Source organism: Mastacembelus armatus, chromosome 6 (assembly GCF_900324485.2).
Source record: "Mastacembelus armatus chromosome 6, fMasArm1.2, whole genome shotgun sequence".
Classification (NCBI taxonomy): domain Eukaryota; kingdom Metazoa; phylum Chordata; class Actinopteri; order Synbranchiformes; family Mastacembelidae; genus Mastacembelus; species Mastacembelus armatus.
Genome location: NC_046638.1, coordinates 5,418,147 through 5,438,169, shown reverse-complemented (window position 1 = coordinate 5,438,169; position 20,023 = coordinate 5,418,147). Strand labels below are relative to the sequence as shown.

Sequence of the window (20,023 nt, the reverse complement as noted above, 5' to 3'; positions counted from 1 at the left end):
TTCCCTGTTTTCATAACCCTGGTGAGTGAAAATGTTTGTAGACATGTTTTTTCTCTACACCATGAGTAGCACATACTCAGGATAGTGGCAATTTGGCAATTTAACACACACACACACACACACACCCATTTATACTGAATAATGAAATAGTTGAAACAGTAATTAAAAAATTTTAGAAATAAATTAGAATCGTAACAATTTAGGATGGGTCGGGGGTGGATATATTTAGAAAAGAGTTTTATGGGAACACCCGGAGAGTTATTATGCTTTGCTGTACCTGAGTCATACTCCTACACACAGAAGAAGAGCTGCCTCAATGGAAATAGCATGTAAGTATCTAAGTGAGGGGCAGGCCAGTGATTACAGTTCTAAATGCAGTGAATGGACTGACTTCAAGTTGAGCACAGCTTCTGTTCTCTGTGAGGGAGGAAACCAACAAATATTACCTGCCAACTCTCAGCTACAAGAGGTAGGAGTCTTTTTTAAGTAAAATAATTTGGGCATCTCTTACTTTAAGAATGAAAAGCCACAACGTTTTTGCTCTAGGAAAGAACAAACGACAAACATTTACTAGTCACTTAGCTAGTTCGCATTTAGTGCATATTTGGCACAATTTCTTTTCAGTGTAACACTGAAAAGAGAAAAACAACAAAACAATAACAAACCAAGTCCTTTGCATGTGTTGGTTCAAGAGTTTGTGAATGTTTTTCTTTCTTCTTTCCATAACTGAGCCTCACGGCAGAAGAATGTTTTAATTAACTCTACTCAAATTCCAAACATGCCGTAACAGTACTTAGTGTACTGCAATTTTGAGATCTAATTAAGCAGACAGATTTCAAGACGTGAGAACACTGTCATTTATTTTGCTGTGACTAGTAGTAGATGTTGTGGATGAGGGCATAATTTCATGTTTTATACTGAGGCACATCTGTGCTGTACATGCAAACAGACACACAGAGACACTATAACATAGAAGAAATAAAGCGTTAATAGATGTGACAGCAGTGCAGGAGACTGAGGTAAAATATAATGAAAATCAGTATGGAGGATTAGGCAGATTGTTCTTGTTGTAAATAATTATCCTTGCACAATACACTTTAAACACGAGACTATTTTTTGCTTGGCTGAGACAAGTACATGTTCTGTACTAATTCAGTTTTAACTGAGCTGTAGCTGTAAAAGCACATCTTCACCTCTGATGGAGCTGATGAGAACTTAATGTGCACAGTGTGACCCAGGCATCACCCCACTAAAGGGTAATCATGGTTTGGTTGATATTTTCCAGCAGGTTTGTGAAGATTTGTTGGTACAGACCCCTCAGGCAACAATGCCATGTCTCTCTTTCATATCCTGGCTCCTGTTACTGAATGTCATAAAAGACGGTAAATATTGATCCTTCTTCTGTGGTACACAGTGACACATCTCAGACAGGTCTTTGTTTTTTGATAAGGTGATATCAGTGGGAAAGATCAACAACATTTTGCCATAAGAGCGACAGATAAGACAATCTTATACCTCTGGCTGTCTTGAGTATGAAGTATAAGAATCTACAGCATACTGAAACATTTTATAACAGGTCAGATTTATGGACCCTCTGCCACAGCTTGAACAAAGGATTTATTGAGGGCCTAGTACTCAGTGCTTAACTCAGCTCTTGCTTGCTTGAATTGAACTTGATTGAAGGACAATTTCATGAAATATGAGAGCTAAATAAAACATTTGTATCTTCTGATATCAGACATCAGTCTTTCCTGTTGATCACCTACTCTTTATACCAGAAATTGTTGGTTTTCAAACTTAATAATTAATTAACAAGTTGCTAATTTATTGAATGGGTTCACTGATTTCTTGACTAATGAACCAATCTGCTACATCCTGTTTAAGGCCAGGATTAATGTCCTTATTTTCAGGACTTGACTGTGCTCCATGATTTATTCTAAAATTCTAAATTCATTTTAATTAATTTATTGAAATTGGGTAAAAACTGTGGGTCATAACTATAATCTTGCCTGGACATTTACACTACAAATGGGCTCAAAAGATATCAAAACATAGGATTCTGTGAAAGAAATGAGATTCTAGACAGATATAGTAACTTATTAGTACAGACTCCAGAACATGTAAGCTTTCATACTTATATTTTGCTATAAAAATGCCCTATTATTCGTATTAAAAATTAAAACATTAACTCCCTAAAAGGACATCAAACAGCAGGCTACATTTCTGCATGTACCTGTTTGTGATACAGTAAACTCAAGCAAATATAATGGAAAGTGACTGCAATGTGTAGTTGACAAAATGTAGTTCAGTTAATAGAAAATATAAACGTAAATAATACGTATTTTTACTTCCACTGTCCCCTGCTCAGCTGCTGGGAGACATATTGACAGAAACACACTGCACCCTCCAGGTGATTAGTGGAGTTGGGCTTGGGAAAAGGAAAGTGTCTTTTGGCAAGGCAGCATGTGTAACCTGATGAGAAGAAGATCAGCGCTCTTTGAAACATGACCTCAGCACAATCATGTTCAGAAAATGCTTCTGCAAATTCATTTTTGCAATTGTCCAGCGAGACATATACCAAATGGATTTTTGAATTTGACAGACAGCCCATTAACACCTTCTCCTCAGAGAGGAGTAAATTTGCCTGGCCTAGAGCTTTCTGCATTTCTCTCAAAATATATTTCTCATCATCCTTTTGCCAAAGACCAATTTGAATAATCAACCCTATTAGAAGACAACAGAGACTAACACAAGTGAGAACATATGCTGCAGTACCTAAAGCAAACTCAAGATGTATGGATGTACCCATCATGAAAATAAAAAAAATTCCCATCAATAAAAACAGTATTACACCAATAATATAGATTAATACTCTGAGCCAGATTGGGCGCAGCCACACTTTTTTGTGAGCGACATCATTGATGATCTTCACAGCCTTTCTGTATCTCTCTTGATCCTCAATGATCAGACGCAGTTGGTCTGGAACCTCCATGTCACTGAACTGTCCAGACTCCCATTTATTGAGCCCCTCATCATTGACAGCATGTAATGGCTGCAGGGCTTTGCCATTGTAGATAGATGGAGGCTGGAATGGCACTACAGTGGACCCTTGAAGCTGCTGGTTGGAGGTGCAGAGCACCTTCAGCAGCTTGTTTGTGAAGTCGGGATCGTAAGCTTCCAGGTAGGTGAGGTGGCAGAGATGGAGAGGAACTGAGACTCCTGACTCTAGCAGCACTGGCACAATGGGTTTCCTCCCCAGGCAGTCTCTGAACAGAGACATGTTGGCCTCCAGGAGACACCACCGGCTCCTCACAAACTCTGGGCTAAGAACCAGAAGGACCTTCTGGCTCTGATGAATGCAGTCAGACATGTTCTCCAACACGGTGCGGCCGGGAGTGAAGTCACGGTCATGATAGCAGACCTGCAGGCCACAGGACTCCAGCTGTTTGATGAGGGAATGGGTCCACTGGTAGTCAGTGCTGCTGTAGCTAATGAACACATGGTAACTCTCACCATCTCCAAGCATTGGAGGAAAATAAAGAGAGGGAGACAGTGAGACGGCAGGCTGGGACTTAATGTCCACCATCTGAGGTGAATTTTCTGCCTCCATTGTCTTTGAAAAACTAAAGCGAGAAAAAAATATAATTTAGAAACGTCCATTCCTTCTAAGATGTCATCTCTTTATTTTTATAGCTCTAAAAGTCATTGAAAAGATCATGCTACTACTCAGCATAACTCATTAACATCACTTCACATGAGCAAAACAACTCAACACATGTATTCAAGCTGAAAAAGTCAGTTTACTGAAACTACCTTTCGGACAAGTCAACTTTCATACCTCTACTGACTTTGCTGAAAAAGACAAGCAAAAAAGAAAAAACAGACATTGTTGTACACCTACTCATTTTAACATTAAAAACTGTGATCACAACAGTACAGAAATATACATTCATACCTATTTTTTGACAAAAATGAAGAGTGAACGTACCGTGTAGATATACAGAAAGTAAAATCAGGAAGTAGAAAATGCAAAATGACACCACTGTTCTACTTTCAGATTTTTTAAAGGGACAGGCTCTGATGCCTGAAGGGTTTTTCACCGCAATCAAGCAGCTTTGCCCTCAAAAGCTTTCAGTGACCGATTATAATCCAAGGACTGCATGTTGGTTGATCATAGGTTTGTCAGGTAAGATTATAGTGAATGCTTCCAAACTGGGATAATACTTTTAAGTAGTAATTTGCTTTTTAGAGACTGGCAAACCTTTTAATATTTATTAGGCAATAAACAGCTGTTTGTTTTTTCTTTTACTCCTTGATCAGTTTGTATCTTGTGCCAGCATTTTTTTTTTGGAATAACAAGCTTTAAAAAGCATCTGTGTTAATCATATTGTAGTTTGGTGATATACTATTTTTACTTAGACCTCATGGGCCCCTTTTTAGTGGTGGATGACAGGAGCTGGGCTTGTTCAATGGCTGTATATTCACCAAAAATAGCTGCAGACTAAGGTTCTAGAAAACGATTCAAACTCATCTCTTATAAACAAACTTCATTGTTCACACTCTCCAAGCCCTGTAATGATTCTGGGACCCCCCGTCTTAAAAAGAAGTGCCCCTATAAAGATCAGAAAGCAAGGTCTGTCTGGGTCGATGACCTAGGGCCATTTTAATATTTGTGAGATATTAAAAAAGGAAAAAAAAATTCATTCACCAAAACCACCATCCTATCCTGAGTGACATTAAAGAACAATTCAGAAGATAGGAAATCAAACTGCACAATCCTCTGGCTCTGCATTTAGAACTGTAATCACTGTCCAAAAATTTGATTTGCCTAATCTTTGCATCAAGAAAAAATTAAAAATATAAAGGTTCTTGCCTCCTAGAGTGGAAACACATGTTTTTCCTGTTCAGCTTCAGTATTTTCACACACTGCTGACCACTAAGCTTTTAGTTTCAGAACTGAACAAGAGCCTCAGGGAACAGGAAAGAAGTTATAACAGTTGAATATAGCTGTAATCTAGACCAACATCTGCTGCTCTTTTGATACCCTCAGGTCACAGAGGGGAAGTAAACTTATTTACTGTGTACAGTAAACAGACAGAGATTTATCTTGGCTGCACTGTACGTACATCTTGGCACACATGCAGAGATAATTATATATCCCACAGTGCAAAAAGGACAGTGCAGGATATATTAATTTACCCAATGGCAAACAATGCATGTTATATGTTTACAATTATGAGACAACTGATGAACATCAATGTTCTTAGGCAAAAAGACAAAGGAAAGAGCCTTCCATGAACATACGGGCAGGATTTTTAATTCAAATTTAATGGAGGTCCAGTAAATTATGCAAGTGTAATGTGAAAATCCAAGCTCCCATCTTGAATAGACTGAGCACGGACTTATCATTGATATAGGAGACATATTAACTAAGCTTTTGAAATTAAAAATGTTTGATGGATTTTCCATAATGATGAAGGAGTAAATGTAATTTTAAGAATTTTTAATTTGGTAAGTGAACTTTTTGCATGGAGGACCACATTGGACATCGTTTGGAGGGAATCTTTTGTTAGAAAGATTAGTTATAGGCCATTAAGAACAAAACTGCTGTGTCTGCTTAACTCTTCCACAGTGCAATTTTCAACACTTAAGCAATATTTTCCATTTACATAAGCATATAAATCTCAGGTCACACAGTGAATAAGACATTATTCATGCACTTTTTTTTACTTTGGCAGCAACAAAGACATTAAAACTATTTATTAGCTGTGACTATTTGAAGACAGGTAGATGGGTAATGAAAAGATGGATGTGGTAGTGGAACATTGTGTGTATATGCACCTGTGTTTGTATCTGCGTCTCCAGGACAGCTTTAGACACAACATATTACATCGGTTGAGCTTTTAGCACTGTCTACCTGCAAAATATACATTTATAGCCATGGCTGGTGAATTCTTTCTGCTTTGGTTAGGTGCCAAAGGAGACTCAATTAACTGCCTTCTCATACCTTGTCAGACCTGGGCTGCCTGTCATCAATAATATGGTACTTTTATGATATGTTTTGTATATGTCTGTTTTTATAGCATGCACCCTGTGTATTTGTACTATCTACATGAACAAACATTGGATCTCTTTACAAAGATTTAATGTCAATCTGCTAACTAGTTTTTAATGCTTGGCATTGCTTTCTTCTGTTAGTTAGTTGGTCTTTCTATCCACTACTTTGGCTCCAGTTGTAATAGCTCAACAATGATTGACTGCCACGAAATGTTGTACAAACATGTAAGGTCGCCAGAGGAAAAATAATCTGACTTTCATGATTCTAGCACTTTCATCAGGTCAAAATGTCTTGTACTCCACTACTTACTTATGATCAAATGCATGCTAAATTCAGTCTGAGCTATACTTTGTGATTAGAACTAGTATGGAGGTGAGTATGTTAGTAGTAGTAATAGCAATAGCATATAGGCATATATGCTACTGTGTATTGCTACTATATATGTGTAATAGCATATATAGTAGCAATAGGTTAGTATGCAATCACCTCAAATTAATATGCCAACAATAACATACCTGCTTACCTACCTGTGTTTCGATATAAGCAGAACAAAGTGGCAGAAGTAGAAAATCTGAGAATAGCAAAGGAAATAGTGGAATCTAGTCACTAGTGTCTTCTGCATAATCAGTGACAGGTCCTGAAAGAGTATGGGAAGGCTTTTGGGAGACAGCTGGATAGTTTTACAACATGTCTGGATCTCTCTGCATGCACGCAGAGTGAGAAATGTGTTTGTCAGTTTTAGCCCTGAAATTTCCAAGAAGACTTAAGTTAAAAAAGGTAGTAAATGTAATCAAATAAATCTTACTGATACTGATAACCTGTTTGACTCCAGACTCTTTAAATTAATCTGCAGCGAAGCACTTATGTAAGGACTTACAAGTGCACACACATTCATTTAGTAAAATCAGTATAACTTCAGCAGTTATTATAATCGATAAGTAAACAAATCACAAGTTGATCTGTGATGTATTATGGGTAGCCAGATATTATTATGGGACAGCTAATAAACACTTCTGCTTTGTGTTTATTTAGTTTTGACATTTTGTTCTTGGTGTATATCCTGTGCAAATACATTATGGCAATCTTTGTTGACATTGGGAGTACACAGAGAGAGGAGGGAATTGTTTGTCTGGTTTGAAAATAGATCAGCTGGATGTCCCACAGATAGCCAGGTGTCCAAATATTTTATGAAGGTATGTCACACAAAAACAGTAGGTGTTCCATGCACATAAATAATTACTTTTACAATCACAAGAAAGTGATGGCAAACTATTTCCACAAAGCCAAAGTTCATATAAAGAAACAATGCAAATGCATTCAGCAACTTACATTATTGGATTCAAACTGACACTTTCAAAAACATTAATTGTTTATTGTTTGTGTGGGTATGTTGATTTGTAACAGTTAACTGGAATGATCTGTATATAGCAATACCTTTAAAAGCCACCAATTTTGCATTTGCTTTTGTTGGATACTTTTTAAAAAGGGATTAATCTCAAATTTTGCAATGTCAAAAAATTGTATTCATTTCAGTTTTATTCAACACATTCTTCTTCCTTGTCAAAACCTACAGTCTCCACAGTGCAATTCCACAGCCAGCAGTTTGGGCAGAGATTCAGGAGTGTTATGCTAAGGGCTGCCTTATGTAGCCTCAAGTTATTAAGCAGATTTCTTCTTTCATTCCACACCTAGAGGTTTTTATTTTTTTTTTGTAGTCTTCAGCTGACTCAAATGACATCACTTCGGGCAAATTATTAGATTTCACAAAGTTCCCTGTGGGGCCACAAAAGGCTTTATAAAAATTTCCACAAATGTGCTAGTACTCCTTAAGATGAATTGGTGAACTTTTAATATAAATATTAATAGCTTCTGTGCTCGTGTTTTGCATTTTGTGGTTGTTTCTTTAGGAAATGTTTACATAGATGTTTTTGGTTTCTGTGATTCAGTAAGGAAGCTCTTACTGGTAAATGGTTCTGTGATTATGAGAAACTGTAGACAAATCAAATCTCAGGCAAACCACTAGAAACTACTGTGTCAAACAATTGACCTGCTTCTCCTGAGGTTTCAACCATTTACTTCACTTCCAAGTTTTTTTTTTGGGTGTCCCTATAAAACCCTTTGAGACATCATTCTTGTTGTAGGATATATAGTGAAATTAGTTATTTTGTAAATTACACAACAATTTAAAATTCATATGTTAAGAGTATACAATATCCCATGGCCACTTGACATTTGCATGTGTAAGGAGGCAGTTAGGTGAGAGAGTGTATAGGCCAACAACATGTGCACCAGGATGAGGTTGGGGTGGATGGCTGGATCAGAAAACACAGGACTTTCCCACATGAGAAGTCACTTTCTATGTGAAATGCTTTGTTTTTTACCCATGACTGTTCCAACCACATTCTGTATTTATTATTGCAGCCATGATGGGGAAGGTTATTTTAACCCAAACCACGATCTTTTTCGAAATCTAGCCAAGTAGTTTTGTCTTCTTAGAACTGATCAATTAGTGTTTCTGCTGAAACTGAATGAAACCGTGATGTAATAATCCTAATTATTACCATGTGTTTGTGATTGTTTCCATGATGTGAAAGGTCCGGTACACTTGCTGGGAGAATGGTTGTATGGATGATTGCTACCAGGATGACAAAGGTTTGGTGAGTGTAGAGCTGGAAGGCTCATATTCTAAAGCAGGGATGTATATTGTTGTTTAGGTTGGAGGATTTGATTTAATTATCTGGTTGAATGTGAAGTTTAATCAGAGTTGATCTAACTAGAATATACCCCAATATTCAGACTCATTATCTCCGGCAGCAAAATTTGATTCCTACATGTGTTTTATTTTCTTTTTCTTTTTAATCACGCAAACATTGATAACAGTACATCCTGACATTTTGTCATCCAGACCTAAATTATTTTATTGAATATCCACTAAAGAAAAACACAAGGAAACCAACAAATTAAAGCAAATTTAATGCATTCAATCAATAACTACGACTACAGGATTAACAACAATTCTGTCTTGATTTCCAGTTTGAGACCATTTATTCTTTTAGTGCTCTGTTTAAACCCTGCAAAATGAAGTGCTTAATTACAGTGCTGAGTTTTTGTTAAAAAAAAGTCTGAGTGTTACAAGTACCTGTATTTACACTTTGTTCTCATATGGCAAGAACCACAAGTTTGTGGGTTTGCATGTTTCAGCCATGTGGTAGATTGACAACCTGTGTAGGCTACCCAATGCCACCTGGAACTGGCTCCTGTACAGATCCCAAAAGGCCTTAAACAGCTGATGCTGGAATGCAGAGATCTCATAAGACTGAAAAAGAAAACAGCCATGATTTGTTTATTCAAGTTTCAGATCTAAGACTGTATTACTATCTCAAATGACATTTCTAACAATTGTTCTGATATCCCATTTTTCTTTCTCTATGTTGCAATACGCCCAAATCTGAGTAGTAATAGAAGTCTTATTGACTTCGATCAGTTCATGAGATATTAAATATTTCCCACATGCGTCCTTCTCTCCAGATTATTTCATGGTAGAAAATATATAACCCACCATATTATTTGTTATTTGGAAATATTTTTGGAATTAAGACTGAAGGAAGAATAACCAAGCCTAAAATACAGTACAAGAGAAATGCAGTAAAACTTTTTGTCAGTATATGTGAAATAATGTTTCATACATCAGCTTCACTTTGATGCAAACATTTTCCTTTAAATTCCTGTAAATCCCATATCTCAGAATACACATTTTCCTGTCTGACTACAATGGAAAAGTTTTACATTTGAGGTTCAGATAAATATAGTTCTCTTGGCCAACTTGTGGAATAAATTATGGGGTGAATGTAGAATATGAAGAATATTAATGTTTTAGGATCTGACCTCATGACTCCACACATGAAAACGCTGACCTCAGTGCAGCTGAGAGTGGTGAGTGATGATAAGCTTCCCTTCTGGGGAAAGGCACACTAAGCCTGATGCTATGGGTTGGAGGTTTGGCTTTAGAAGTGCGGTATAAACAGCAGCACTTGCAGCAGCAGTATAAGCAGAACACTGATGGCTTTGGTACGACATTGTGATTAAAAGTGTGCACTAAATTTCTTTTCCATGAAGAGAATATGCCATGTGACTGTGATGTGTGCACTCCCTATATATAGCAAGTCATGACAACCTAAATTTAATTTTATACATAAATAATGTGCAAAATCTCATCACATCACATGAGGAAAATGTCTGAAAGCATAAAGGAAATGTTTCAAAGCAAAATTCATGGGACACTAAGAACATTCCTGACATGATGAACTGATAATTAAGGATAGGTATGAATTTTAATTGATTTAGTTTTTAGGTAATGATATATACAGATATATTGACTGTAAAGTTCAGGTAGCCTAGAACCTTGACTGTTTTTCATCTCATTGAAACTTGACCTTTTATTTTATGACATAGTTTCCTTGATGTCAAGCCAAAGAAATATCATGCATCACTGAAATGCATACAGCATGTCTCAGTGATTGTATGAGCAGCTGTAGAAATTTGCAGCACTTCCCTCAGTAAATTCCTTAGTGTTTTTCACAACCAAGAGGACAACAGAGTAGTTCGAATGTATTCTTACTTTAAAACAGAAGTGCCGTGATTGTCATCATGTCTCAAATCAGAAACAAATAGCATGTGCCCTTATCAAGAAGCTGTTAAGCTTTTTTTTTTTTTTCATATCATCAAGGGATAACAATCCAAATAAGATGCTCTGAAGTCCTATGAGAATGGTTAACCTTTTTTTAAAAAATCCAATAAGCTTGCATCAATTTTTCCTTTGTTTTTGGATACAACTGCAAGGTAATGATGGTTATACACACAATCAGGTTTTAATGAATTCTTGTTTGGTGTCATTAAGGTGGAATTATTACAGACCATGTATTAATTTGTCCCCTGCTATTTTTTTGTCTTTATTGAAAATGTATACCTCGTAAGAAAAGTTCTGAATATCAACCGAGATGAGAGGAGACACAGAAAGTCCCCCATCTTTCCATGAGTCCGTGCTGGTGCAGTAATTGATCCAATCAGTTTTCATTACACTTCCAATATGAGCACTGTGGAGGATAAAAGCATTTTTGTTGTGTTGTTAAAGTTGCAGCTGAGCATTTCTTGTAATGTTACTGAGGCAGCTTTTGCACGCAGAAATAAAAAGTACAGATTGCACAATAGACTACAACAACAAAACAAATGTGCTACCTACACTCAGTTCTCCGATTAGAATGGCACAAATCCAATTGCAAATAGAGATCTATCTTAAATATGTTTTCTGATTTCTATATCACTTTCAGATCTTTTCACATACTCCCCACAGTAACAGCTTTTTTTTAAAATTTAAATTGTAAAAAATTGTCACAGAATTGTTGTTTGCTGAAGTGGTGATTGAGCATCAATATCACTATATTTTTCATTTCCCTTCAAGAAGGTAAAGTAGTAAATTTATAAGGTTTTATCTGGATTTATTGTTTGATTTTAGTGGGGTGTTTGAAGTTTTTCCAAAGGTCATTTTTGGGTAAGTAAGTAATGGATTTTAAAGTACTTGCCATGGGTTTTTAGTTTATGGACTGTGATTAAAAAGCACTTCATATAGAAATTCTGCTGCCTGCTCCTCTCTGTGTACTGTATATCATTTCGTCTTTGCTTGGAACATGTTTATATGTTACATTAGAATGTAACAAGCTAAACTTTGTACATAGTTACACAAAAACATGCAGGTCTTTCAACACACCTTTCTGTGCACTTTGTGTTTTGATAGACAGATGATCTGCAATTCAATTCTTTTACTCTCAGATAAAAGGCCAAGCAAAGTGGAAACATGCCTCAAATGATGAAATGGACACCAACCTGGCATACCAGCCTCTTTACCCATAATCCTTCTTAATCCCATCCTCCTCAGGCCAAACATTATTTCAGATTAGCTGTCTGGAGGAGACAGCAGCTGTTTTCAGTGTAACAAGACTGTAACAGGCAAGTACAGGAAAAGGTCCTCATATTGGATGATTTCATGCCCATTACCTTCCAGTGCCAGTTGCATACTGTCACTTGACCCTAATTTATATGATATTTGAACTCTGTTTGTACCAAATACATTAGAGAAAAATACAACAAAAGCTTTTATTATGGCTGCAGTGGGATTTTTTTTTATCCTTTTTATTTTTCTTCCTCTGAACAGCTGAGCCCCACGGGTGATGTAAATTTATGATACTGTGAGTTTGATGAGTGAATCCTGGATCCTGTTTTGGTATTGCTCAACTCAGTTTCAAACTGGGACTGACTCACACTGAGCAGACTCACGAAAAAGAAAGCCTACAGTTTGTATGTGGTTAATTTCAAAATTACAGCTGCAATAAACAAGTTGTTGTCATATAGCAATATTTTCCAAGAACTAGAACGATTATATTTATATATACAATACAGCTACAATACTAATAATTATTTCTTACACATGAATGAACCCATAATTTAGAGCTGCAAAATCCTTTTTTATATCTTCTTTTTGAAATATTGCACAGTCAAAAATTTATGCTTCCATTGTTTTGACTTTATTTTCAAGTACACTTGAACTGACATAAAGCTCTGGTTATAAGGTGTTAGTGATTTGTTTTTATATGGTCCCCCAGTTTTAGGACATTGCTCCTAAACATAGAGACAGATCATTTACTTGGATTAAATTCCAAGACAGTAAGATCTTCGTTCGCCAAGTCATTCACCTGGCCTCAATACAATCTCAGTTCAAATAATGATGCAGTTTTTTTAGCCTAGACTGGAGAAAAAAAGCTCTAAAAGCTTCAAGAAGTGAAGATGGATATAGTACAGCCCTGGATGAATCATTTCCAAAGAAGATGTAAAGAATGGTCTGATATCTATGTATTGCAGATTTCAGATAGCAAAGACTAGGATTTTAAAAACTGCAAATACATATTTTTAGCTTATTCTATATACACTGCAGATACATTTTTGACATTTTGATGTCAACTGTGACGCAAACAACTTCATGGACCTGAAAAAGGTAACTCAGACTGCCTAACCCAATGAGAGTGAACCCAGCTCTGCAGCTCTTTGCAGCTTTTACCTTCATTTTGGTTCTGTTTTTACTGAATGGTTAAGCATCACTGTGCTCATCAATACCCTGATTTAAAACAACAGACTGAAAGGCTAAACAGAGATGTAGCGTTTTCTCATTCAGGTCACAGCAGAGGACATGGATAAGTCTTCACATCTGTATCCACAACATAAATTTAGTTTCTAAGAGTTCAGTGTTAGCTGCGATGGACTGGCAACCTGCCCCACCTGGCTGGATCTTCATTGTCATCATTACGTTACGTCCTTAAGTTTAAGCACAACAAACACTATATATATTTAGGTATCCAGGGTGTACCCCTGCCTTTCACCCCAAGGAGAGCTGGGATAGGCTGTGACCGTAAATAGGAATAAGTGGGTATAGATAATGGATGGATGGAGTTTAGTGTTAGAACCTGGGCAGCAATCTTATGATAAAGTTACTAAAAAGCCATGAGGTGTTCCTGAAAGTGACTTTATTGGCAATTTTTCCTGGTCTATTAAATGGGAATACATAATAATAGTTTACCAAAAAGGATTTTCAGTGCATTTGTAAACTAACTTTATCTCTGGCATGACTCTAAATAGCAGCTTCTCATCTGACTCTGGGCTTAAGAAAAAAACACACAATAGTACAAACTGTACAAACCCGTATTTGTCATTCATCCAGAATATATGAATCTGAAGCACATATTTTCAATTTTCCACTGTGTGACCTAATTTCCATAACATCAGCTCAGTGTCTTTGGTAAAGAGCTGGCAGATATGGATTACATCAGCATGTTGGGCATTTACATCTCACCAGCTGTTAGAGCAGCTGAAAGCACGAGCAGAATGTCGGTTGCAGGAAAAAGTCTCAGTGGGATTTGAAATTACAAAGCCAATGTGATCGATAGACATCCTACTGCTTAAGTCAGGGGTGAAAGGAATATTGACCACTGTATTAATTTCATTTACCCCTCATAGGTGATTGTGTCAGACTTTATTTCAGTTTGACAAAACGAGGATTACACATTTGATCTATCTAAGAATCCACTGTTCTTTCCACTTTCCTAAAGCGAAAATTCAGGCAGCTTGACTTTCATGTGTCAGCTCCCTGCAGTGCTCTGCTCTTTAGTGAATACCAGACTGATGTGTTTTATAAATAGTTTCTTGCTGTTCCTGAGTCACCAAATGCTTTAATCTGCTAGAGAACAAAATGGATGTTGACACGAACGTGGAACTTTTTTAATTTGCAACCCACCATGGGGTTTGATATCTGTGGTAGGACAAAGACAGGACCTACTTCACTGTTTTGTCTTGCTTTCATTGGACATATTTCACGTTGCTACAAATTTACAACAGCGTCTCCAATCATTGGACCAACCAGAAAACAGAGAGACTGGGCTTACTGCCTGCTTGAGTACAAGGCCCAGTGTTGATGCTGTTGTTAGTATTGTTGGCATGTCTTAAGAAGGTTCTGGGTATGAATCTATCAGTTTGTATGTGGATGTGAATTTCAGTCTGTTTATATGTGTCAGCCCCATGTGGTAGACTGGTGAGCTATCCAGCCTTTAACCTGTCTCTCAACCAGTCTGAGCTGAGAGAGCCTCTAGCCCCTGCAACTCTTTAAAAGATAGGTGAGTATGGATAATGGATGGATGCAGCCAGTTTGTCACCAAGTTTATTATCAAATTAGTGCCCAACCTCACTGAATGGGAACAAATTCCTGCAGCATTTACAGGTACAATGTTTAAACGGTCACATACTTTTGTGCCATTTATTGGTGATGTGTATAGGAAACAGTACATATTGTACAATTATCCCCATTCACAACCAATGTGTTGAAATATATTTTCATCACCTATAACATGTAAAAGCAGCATGAAGTATTAGTAACAAAATCTCCCTCTTACACTACTATTTTGACAGTTTCACCTTTTGCTTTCTGAATTAAATCATAATGACATGCGTATGAAAAAAGTGCTGATTCCTTTTAGTCATTCACCACCCAGCTTGTTTATACAGAGTTTACCAAGCTGTCACTGTTACTAGTGGTAAAAGAGGCTGTAGCTGAAGTCCTAGTGCGCAAATAGTTATGTACATAACTCAGGAAATGTCTCTCTTTCAGAAAAAAAGCTGTTAAATCTATAAACCCTCTGGTTTGATTCTCTTCAGGCATGTGCATTAGAAACCAGACAAGTGAGCAAGTAGATTGGAGTCTTGTGTAATTTAGGTTTAAACATTTTTCAATTATGTTTAATTCCTGATAATGAATATATTTTGAAGGTAATTAGTGTCAAGCAACATACCAAACATACTGTCCTTCTACAATACTGTGGGAGTTGAGTGAATGATGCATGTAATTTGTGTGAAAGCTATTCGTAGCCAAGTATGCTTTTACCTCAGGGCGAATGTTGATTCAAGTATAAAGCAGGGTGATAAGCTATATTTGTTGCTATATTTGAAAATAAAAATAATGTTTAGAAAACCTTGAAATTGTTTACAGGCTTAAATAAATTTAAGGCATCTCCCTCAAAACCATTAAGTATCCATAAGAGAAACATTAACATTAACTGCAGTCTAATATGGTTATTTACTTGAGTCACAAAAACACAATGTATTTTTGAAACAATAGGCGTCCCATTTTTCATTATAAAACTAAATTGAACTACCTCATGAGAAACAAGATGATTAATTTCCTGTCATATCAGATCTATTGACATGAAACACATCTCTCAGTCCCATTTCCTAGTAAACTCGCTTTTGCCTCAACAGCTTCCTTAGATAATGTTTAATAGGCTACATAGAGTTCATTTTTCCAGAGGCATTGATATTGTATATTCTAGAGATCATACTGTGTGATTCTTGCGTATTACAATGCTATGGAAGTCATTAAACAGCATGTTCACAAGTTTAATCTCAAGTAATGAAAGAAACGCTACAGCCATGACTACATGACTTTTCCAAGTTAGTAAGTGCCACTGAAAAGCCTCTGAGGAAACCTCTGATAATAATGTAATTAATCAACTAGACTGAAAATCAATCAGGGGTTTGCATTATGGCCTTGTTTCTTTAATGAAAGCATCTCCATATTTTATGCCTGCTTGTTTCTGACTACACAGAATGCCATACTTAATGAGAATTGAATATTGAATCTGGACATGTATGTAGTCTCACTTTCATTCATTTAATAAACACATAATACATAGACAAATTTTAAAGCATAGTGTTAACCTATCATGGTGTCAGTCTTGCACAGTGTGTACCAGTGCACTTTCAGCGATAGCATGCTTGACCTGGCTGATAAGATAAGATAAGGTCCTGGGCCTGTCGGTGAGCCTGTCTCGCTCATTGATTTGTTTGGATGAATCACTTTCCTCACATGCGGAGCTATGATGTTGTAAATTACACACAAAGAGAACAAAAAGTTCTGTTTTCCAAGTTTCGGTATTAAATTCTGATGATTTACTCCTGTGTTAGGTGATGTATATGATGAAATAAATTTGTGGTAAGACATGCAGTAAGTGAAGCAAATCACATATAATCATATGTGTGGTTTAGACTTTAATATTTGCTAAATAATTTGTCTTATTGACCTCAATCAAATATTACACACATTGTTATATACCTCTTCCAAAATCTAACTTTACACAAAAACACACAAGCTGCTTTGGCTTGAAAAAAAAAAAACACCACAGTGAACATTTACTAATCCTGTGTCATGGACTTATAAAATGTTGTTAATTTGAAGGTAGCCATGTATGTTCGCTGGAAACATTTAGTTCCACAGCAGGAACTGTGGCACTCCTTCAACACAAGGAAAAGTAAGAGTGAGTAAATAAAATAATAAAAATAAAATAATAAAATAATATCCTGTATTTGTCTGTATTTCATAAATCAGAGTTTACATTTCCAAAATTTTAAACAACACATTCAGAACACAGTCATTCCTGAATATATTGACTGAATATCCTTTGGACTATCAAATATTCATTACCTATAAGCTTGAAAGGTAGCTTGCTTATGGTAGATGCTGAGGTCCTGACTAAAACCAGGAAGTACAACCACATTACTCCTGTTCTCAGATCGCTGCATTGGCTTCCTGTCCCTGAGAGAATAGACTTTAAAACAGCACTGCTTGTGTATAAGTCTCTTCATGGCTCAGCACCACATTACATCTCTGACATGTTGATGCCATATGAACCATCTCAAACTCTGAGAACATCAGGGACAGGCCTTCTGCTCGTGCCCAGAGTCAGGACAAAACAGTGAAAGCAGCGTTTCAGTTCTATGCAGCTAAAACCTGGAATAGTCTTCCTGATGATGTTAGACAAGCCTCATCTCTGGCAATGTTTAAGTCCAACCTAGAAACCTTTCTTTTTAGTGTGGCCTATAACATATGACAACTGACAGTGTTTTATCCAAAGTGATTTATCTGCACTCAGTTTTCTTTAATATTAATTTCACTTATAATTCTTGCTTATGTATTTTTAACTTGCCTTTTATTTCTGTAAAGCACTTTGAATTACTCTGTGTATGAATTGTGCTATATAAATAAACTTGCCTTTCCTTGCCTTGCCTTGCAACGGCAACTCTGAGTCACTGCAAAAAAAAAAAAACAAAGAAATTTACTGTCCTTCGGGCTTTAATCTGTTTGTTCAGTATGTTCCAACCAATCTGATACATCACTAAGTATGTTACTTCTGAAGTACAGTGAAAGTGACTTATATGACCAAGTATGGTGACCCATACTCAGAATTTGTGCTCTGCATTTAACCCACCCAAGTGCACACACACTCACACCGTGCACATACACCTGGAGCAGTGGGCAGCCAATGCTACGGTGCCCAGGGAGCAGTTGGGGGTCCGGTGCCTTGCTCAAGGGTCTCACCTCAGTCGTGGTATTGAGGGTGGACAGAGCACTGGCTATTCACTCAATGCAAACTTTGCATTGTTTTGTTGAAGCAAAACAATGCAAAAAAGCTGAGTATATTTATATTTGCTTAGAACATTCTGAACATACAGTCCATTTAGCCAAGACTAATTACCCTTCACAGTATTGGCTAACTTGTTCATTACGTCTGAAAATCTTGATTACCACTCTGTGAATAGTTTCTCCAAAATCTGGGAGCTAATTTGACGAAGCTTCAGTCTGTTCTCAGCCACCCTTAGCTTGCTGCAACATTGCATCACATTCGTTATGTTTTTACACACATCTAAATCTGCTCCAGTTGGGCTGTGTCTCACCAGAACTCTGTCAGATTATATGAAAGAAATTTAAGAACTTCAATATCAGGTTTATTACTAACCTCTTAGGACCATCTCAGCGAAGTATTATGTGGAAGCAAAACATTAGGTCTTAAGACATGACACCTAGATCAGAATAAAATACAAAAAAAAAAAATCTAAATAGTAAAATACCCAGGTATGTCTATGTCTGCAGTCTCTATATTCACCCCCTGGATGTTCACTGGTTTTGTCTGGGCATATTTATTCCTGCAATAATCCACCACCAATGCTTCGGTCTTACTCTTACTGAGCATGAGGCTATTTTACTGACACCACTTAGCAAAATCACAGAAATATATTCAACCTCCTTTCCATCAGTGATGCACCCCACAATAGCTGATAAAATCATCCTATTAGTATTTAAATAAAAATAACCACTGGTGTTTATAATGCATGTTATGCAATATTTTTTTGGTACAGATGTTTACCATCTTAAATGTGTTTTGCTGGCACTTATCTTGAAAAACCCACACTGAATCCAAGGGTGACAGTGTTTTAATTATTTTTTTCCCCTTATTTCCAAGAGTAATTTTGATGTGTATATGCATCAGAAATTTTCATTTGGTTCCCAGTTGCTGTCATCTTCCATATGTTCTGATTTTAGCATGTATTTGGCAAACACATGTAAACTGATTTCCAATGGGCAAAAGTGAGGATGAACAGCTCCTGTGTAGAGTCAGGGTTCTCGATATCAATGATTCCCTGAATATCCAGTGCAACAGGTGGAAACAGTTGGATTATCTTTTTTTTTTTTTTTAATGACAGGGATTTACTATGTTCCTATGCTAGTTATTAGTAATCAGTAAGTAAATCATGTAAGGGTTTAATTTGAAAGTTGTTGGAACATTCACAGTATATATTATTTCATTCTTCTGCAAAACAAGACTATAAGGTATGCGTGTGTTCTTATTTTTTGCCCAATGGAAACTATGCCTGTATGCCACACACACAGGAAAACACAGGTTTCTAATCACTGTACCCTAGAGTAATAAATAAATGGGGTGGACCAAATATTAGAAACACCAGCCAGCATGGCACATTATAAATTAGCAGCACTACAAACTGTGCCTAGTTTTCAGTGTTTTGGTTAAAATACACTCTAGGTTGAGACCAGCACTAACCTGTTCATTGATGTTTTCTGTAACCATGTTGTTCTGTCCTTGATGTTTTTTCTCATGGCCTGCATTGACTCATTAAACATTAATGGTTCCATTGAGTAAATTAATGCCCATACACTCCCTCCCACCTCTTTGATTTTCAGCTGGGATATTGCTGTGTTTCCTGACTGCAAGCCAAGGTTCCCAGCCTAGCAGATGATGAGAAACAGGCAAATCCTTTCCAGATGTTCCAACCAATGACCCTCATTTATTGACTGAGGGATCCAACAAACAGGGGTGATTTCCTTTCCTTCTACAGGAGCAGGACCCAATGCTGGTGTTCTCAGTTGGTGGTGAAAATACACTGCCAAGTTCGTGGCCTCATTTACTGACCCCATGGATGCCTCATAAATTGTAATAACACCATCCTGTCAATGCCCAGCACTTAAATGTACTGTCAGCAGACTCTGTTTACATATTAAAGAAGTGAATGAAAAAAACA

General features: G+C 36.8%; 1 protein-coding gene and 1 long non-coding RNA gene across 2 annotated transcripts; one reads left to right on the top strand and one right to left on the bottom strand.

The window, feature by feature from the left end:
• Positions 1-970: 970 nt before the first annotated feature.
• LOC113133385 (uncharacterized) lies at positions 971-4,011 on the bottom strand. The gene is made up of 3 exons (XM_026312177.1): positions 3,989-4,011; positions 3,814-3,852; positions 971-3,623 (listed from the first exon to the last, which is right to left on the bottom strand). The coding sequence occupies exons 2-3, from the start codon at positions 3,834-3,836 to the stop codon at positions 2,345-2,347; spliced, it is 1,302 nt and encodes a 433-aa protein (XP_026167962.1). The 5' UTR covers positions 3,837-3,852; positions 3,989-4,011; the 3' UTR covers positions 971-2,344.
• Positions 4,012-4,073: 62 nt separating this feature from the next.
• On the top strand, positions 4,074-20,023 carry LOC113133400 (uncharacterized). The gene is made up of 3 exons (XR_003295988.1): positions 4,074-4,186; positions 8,653-8,715; positions 19,686-20,023. It is a non-coding gene; the product is annotated as an uncharacterized LOC113133400 (long non-coding RNA).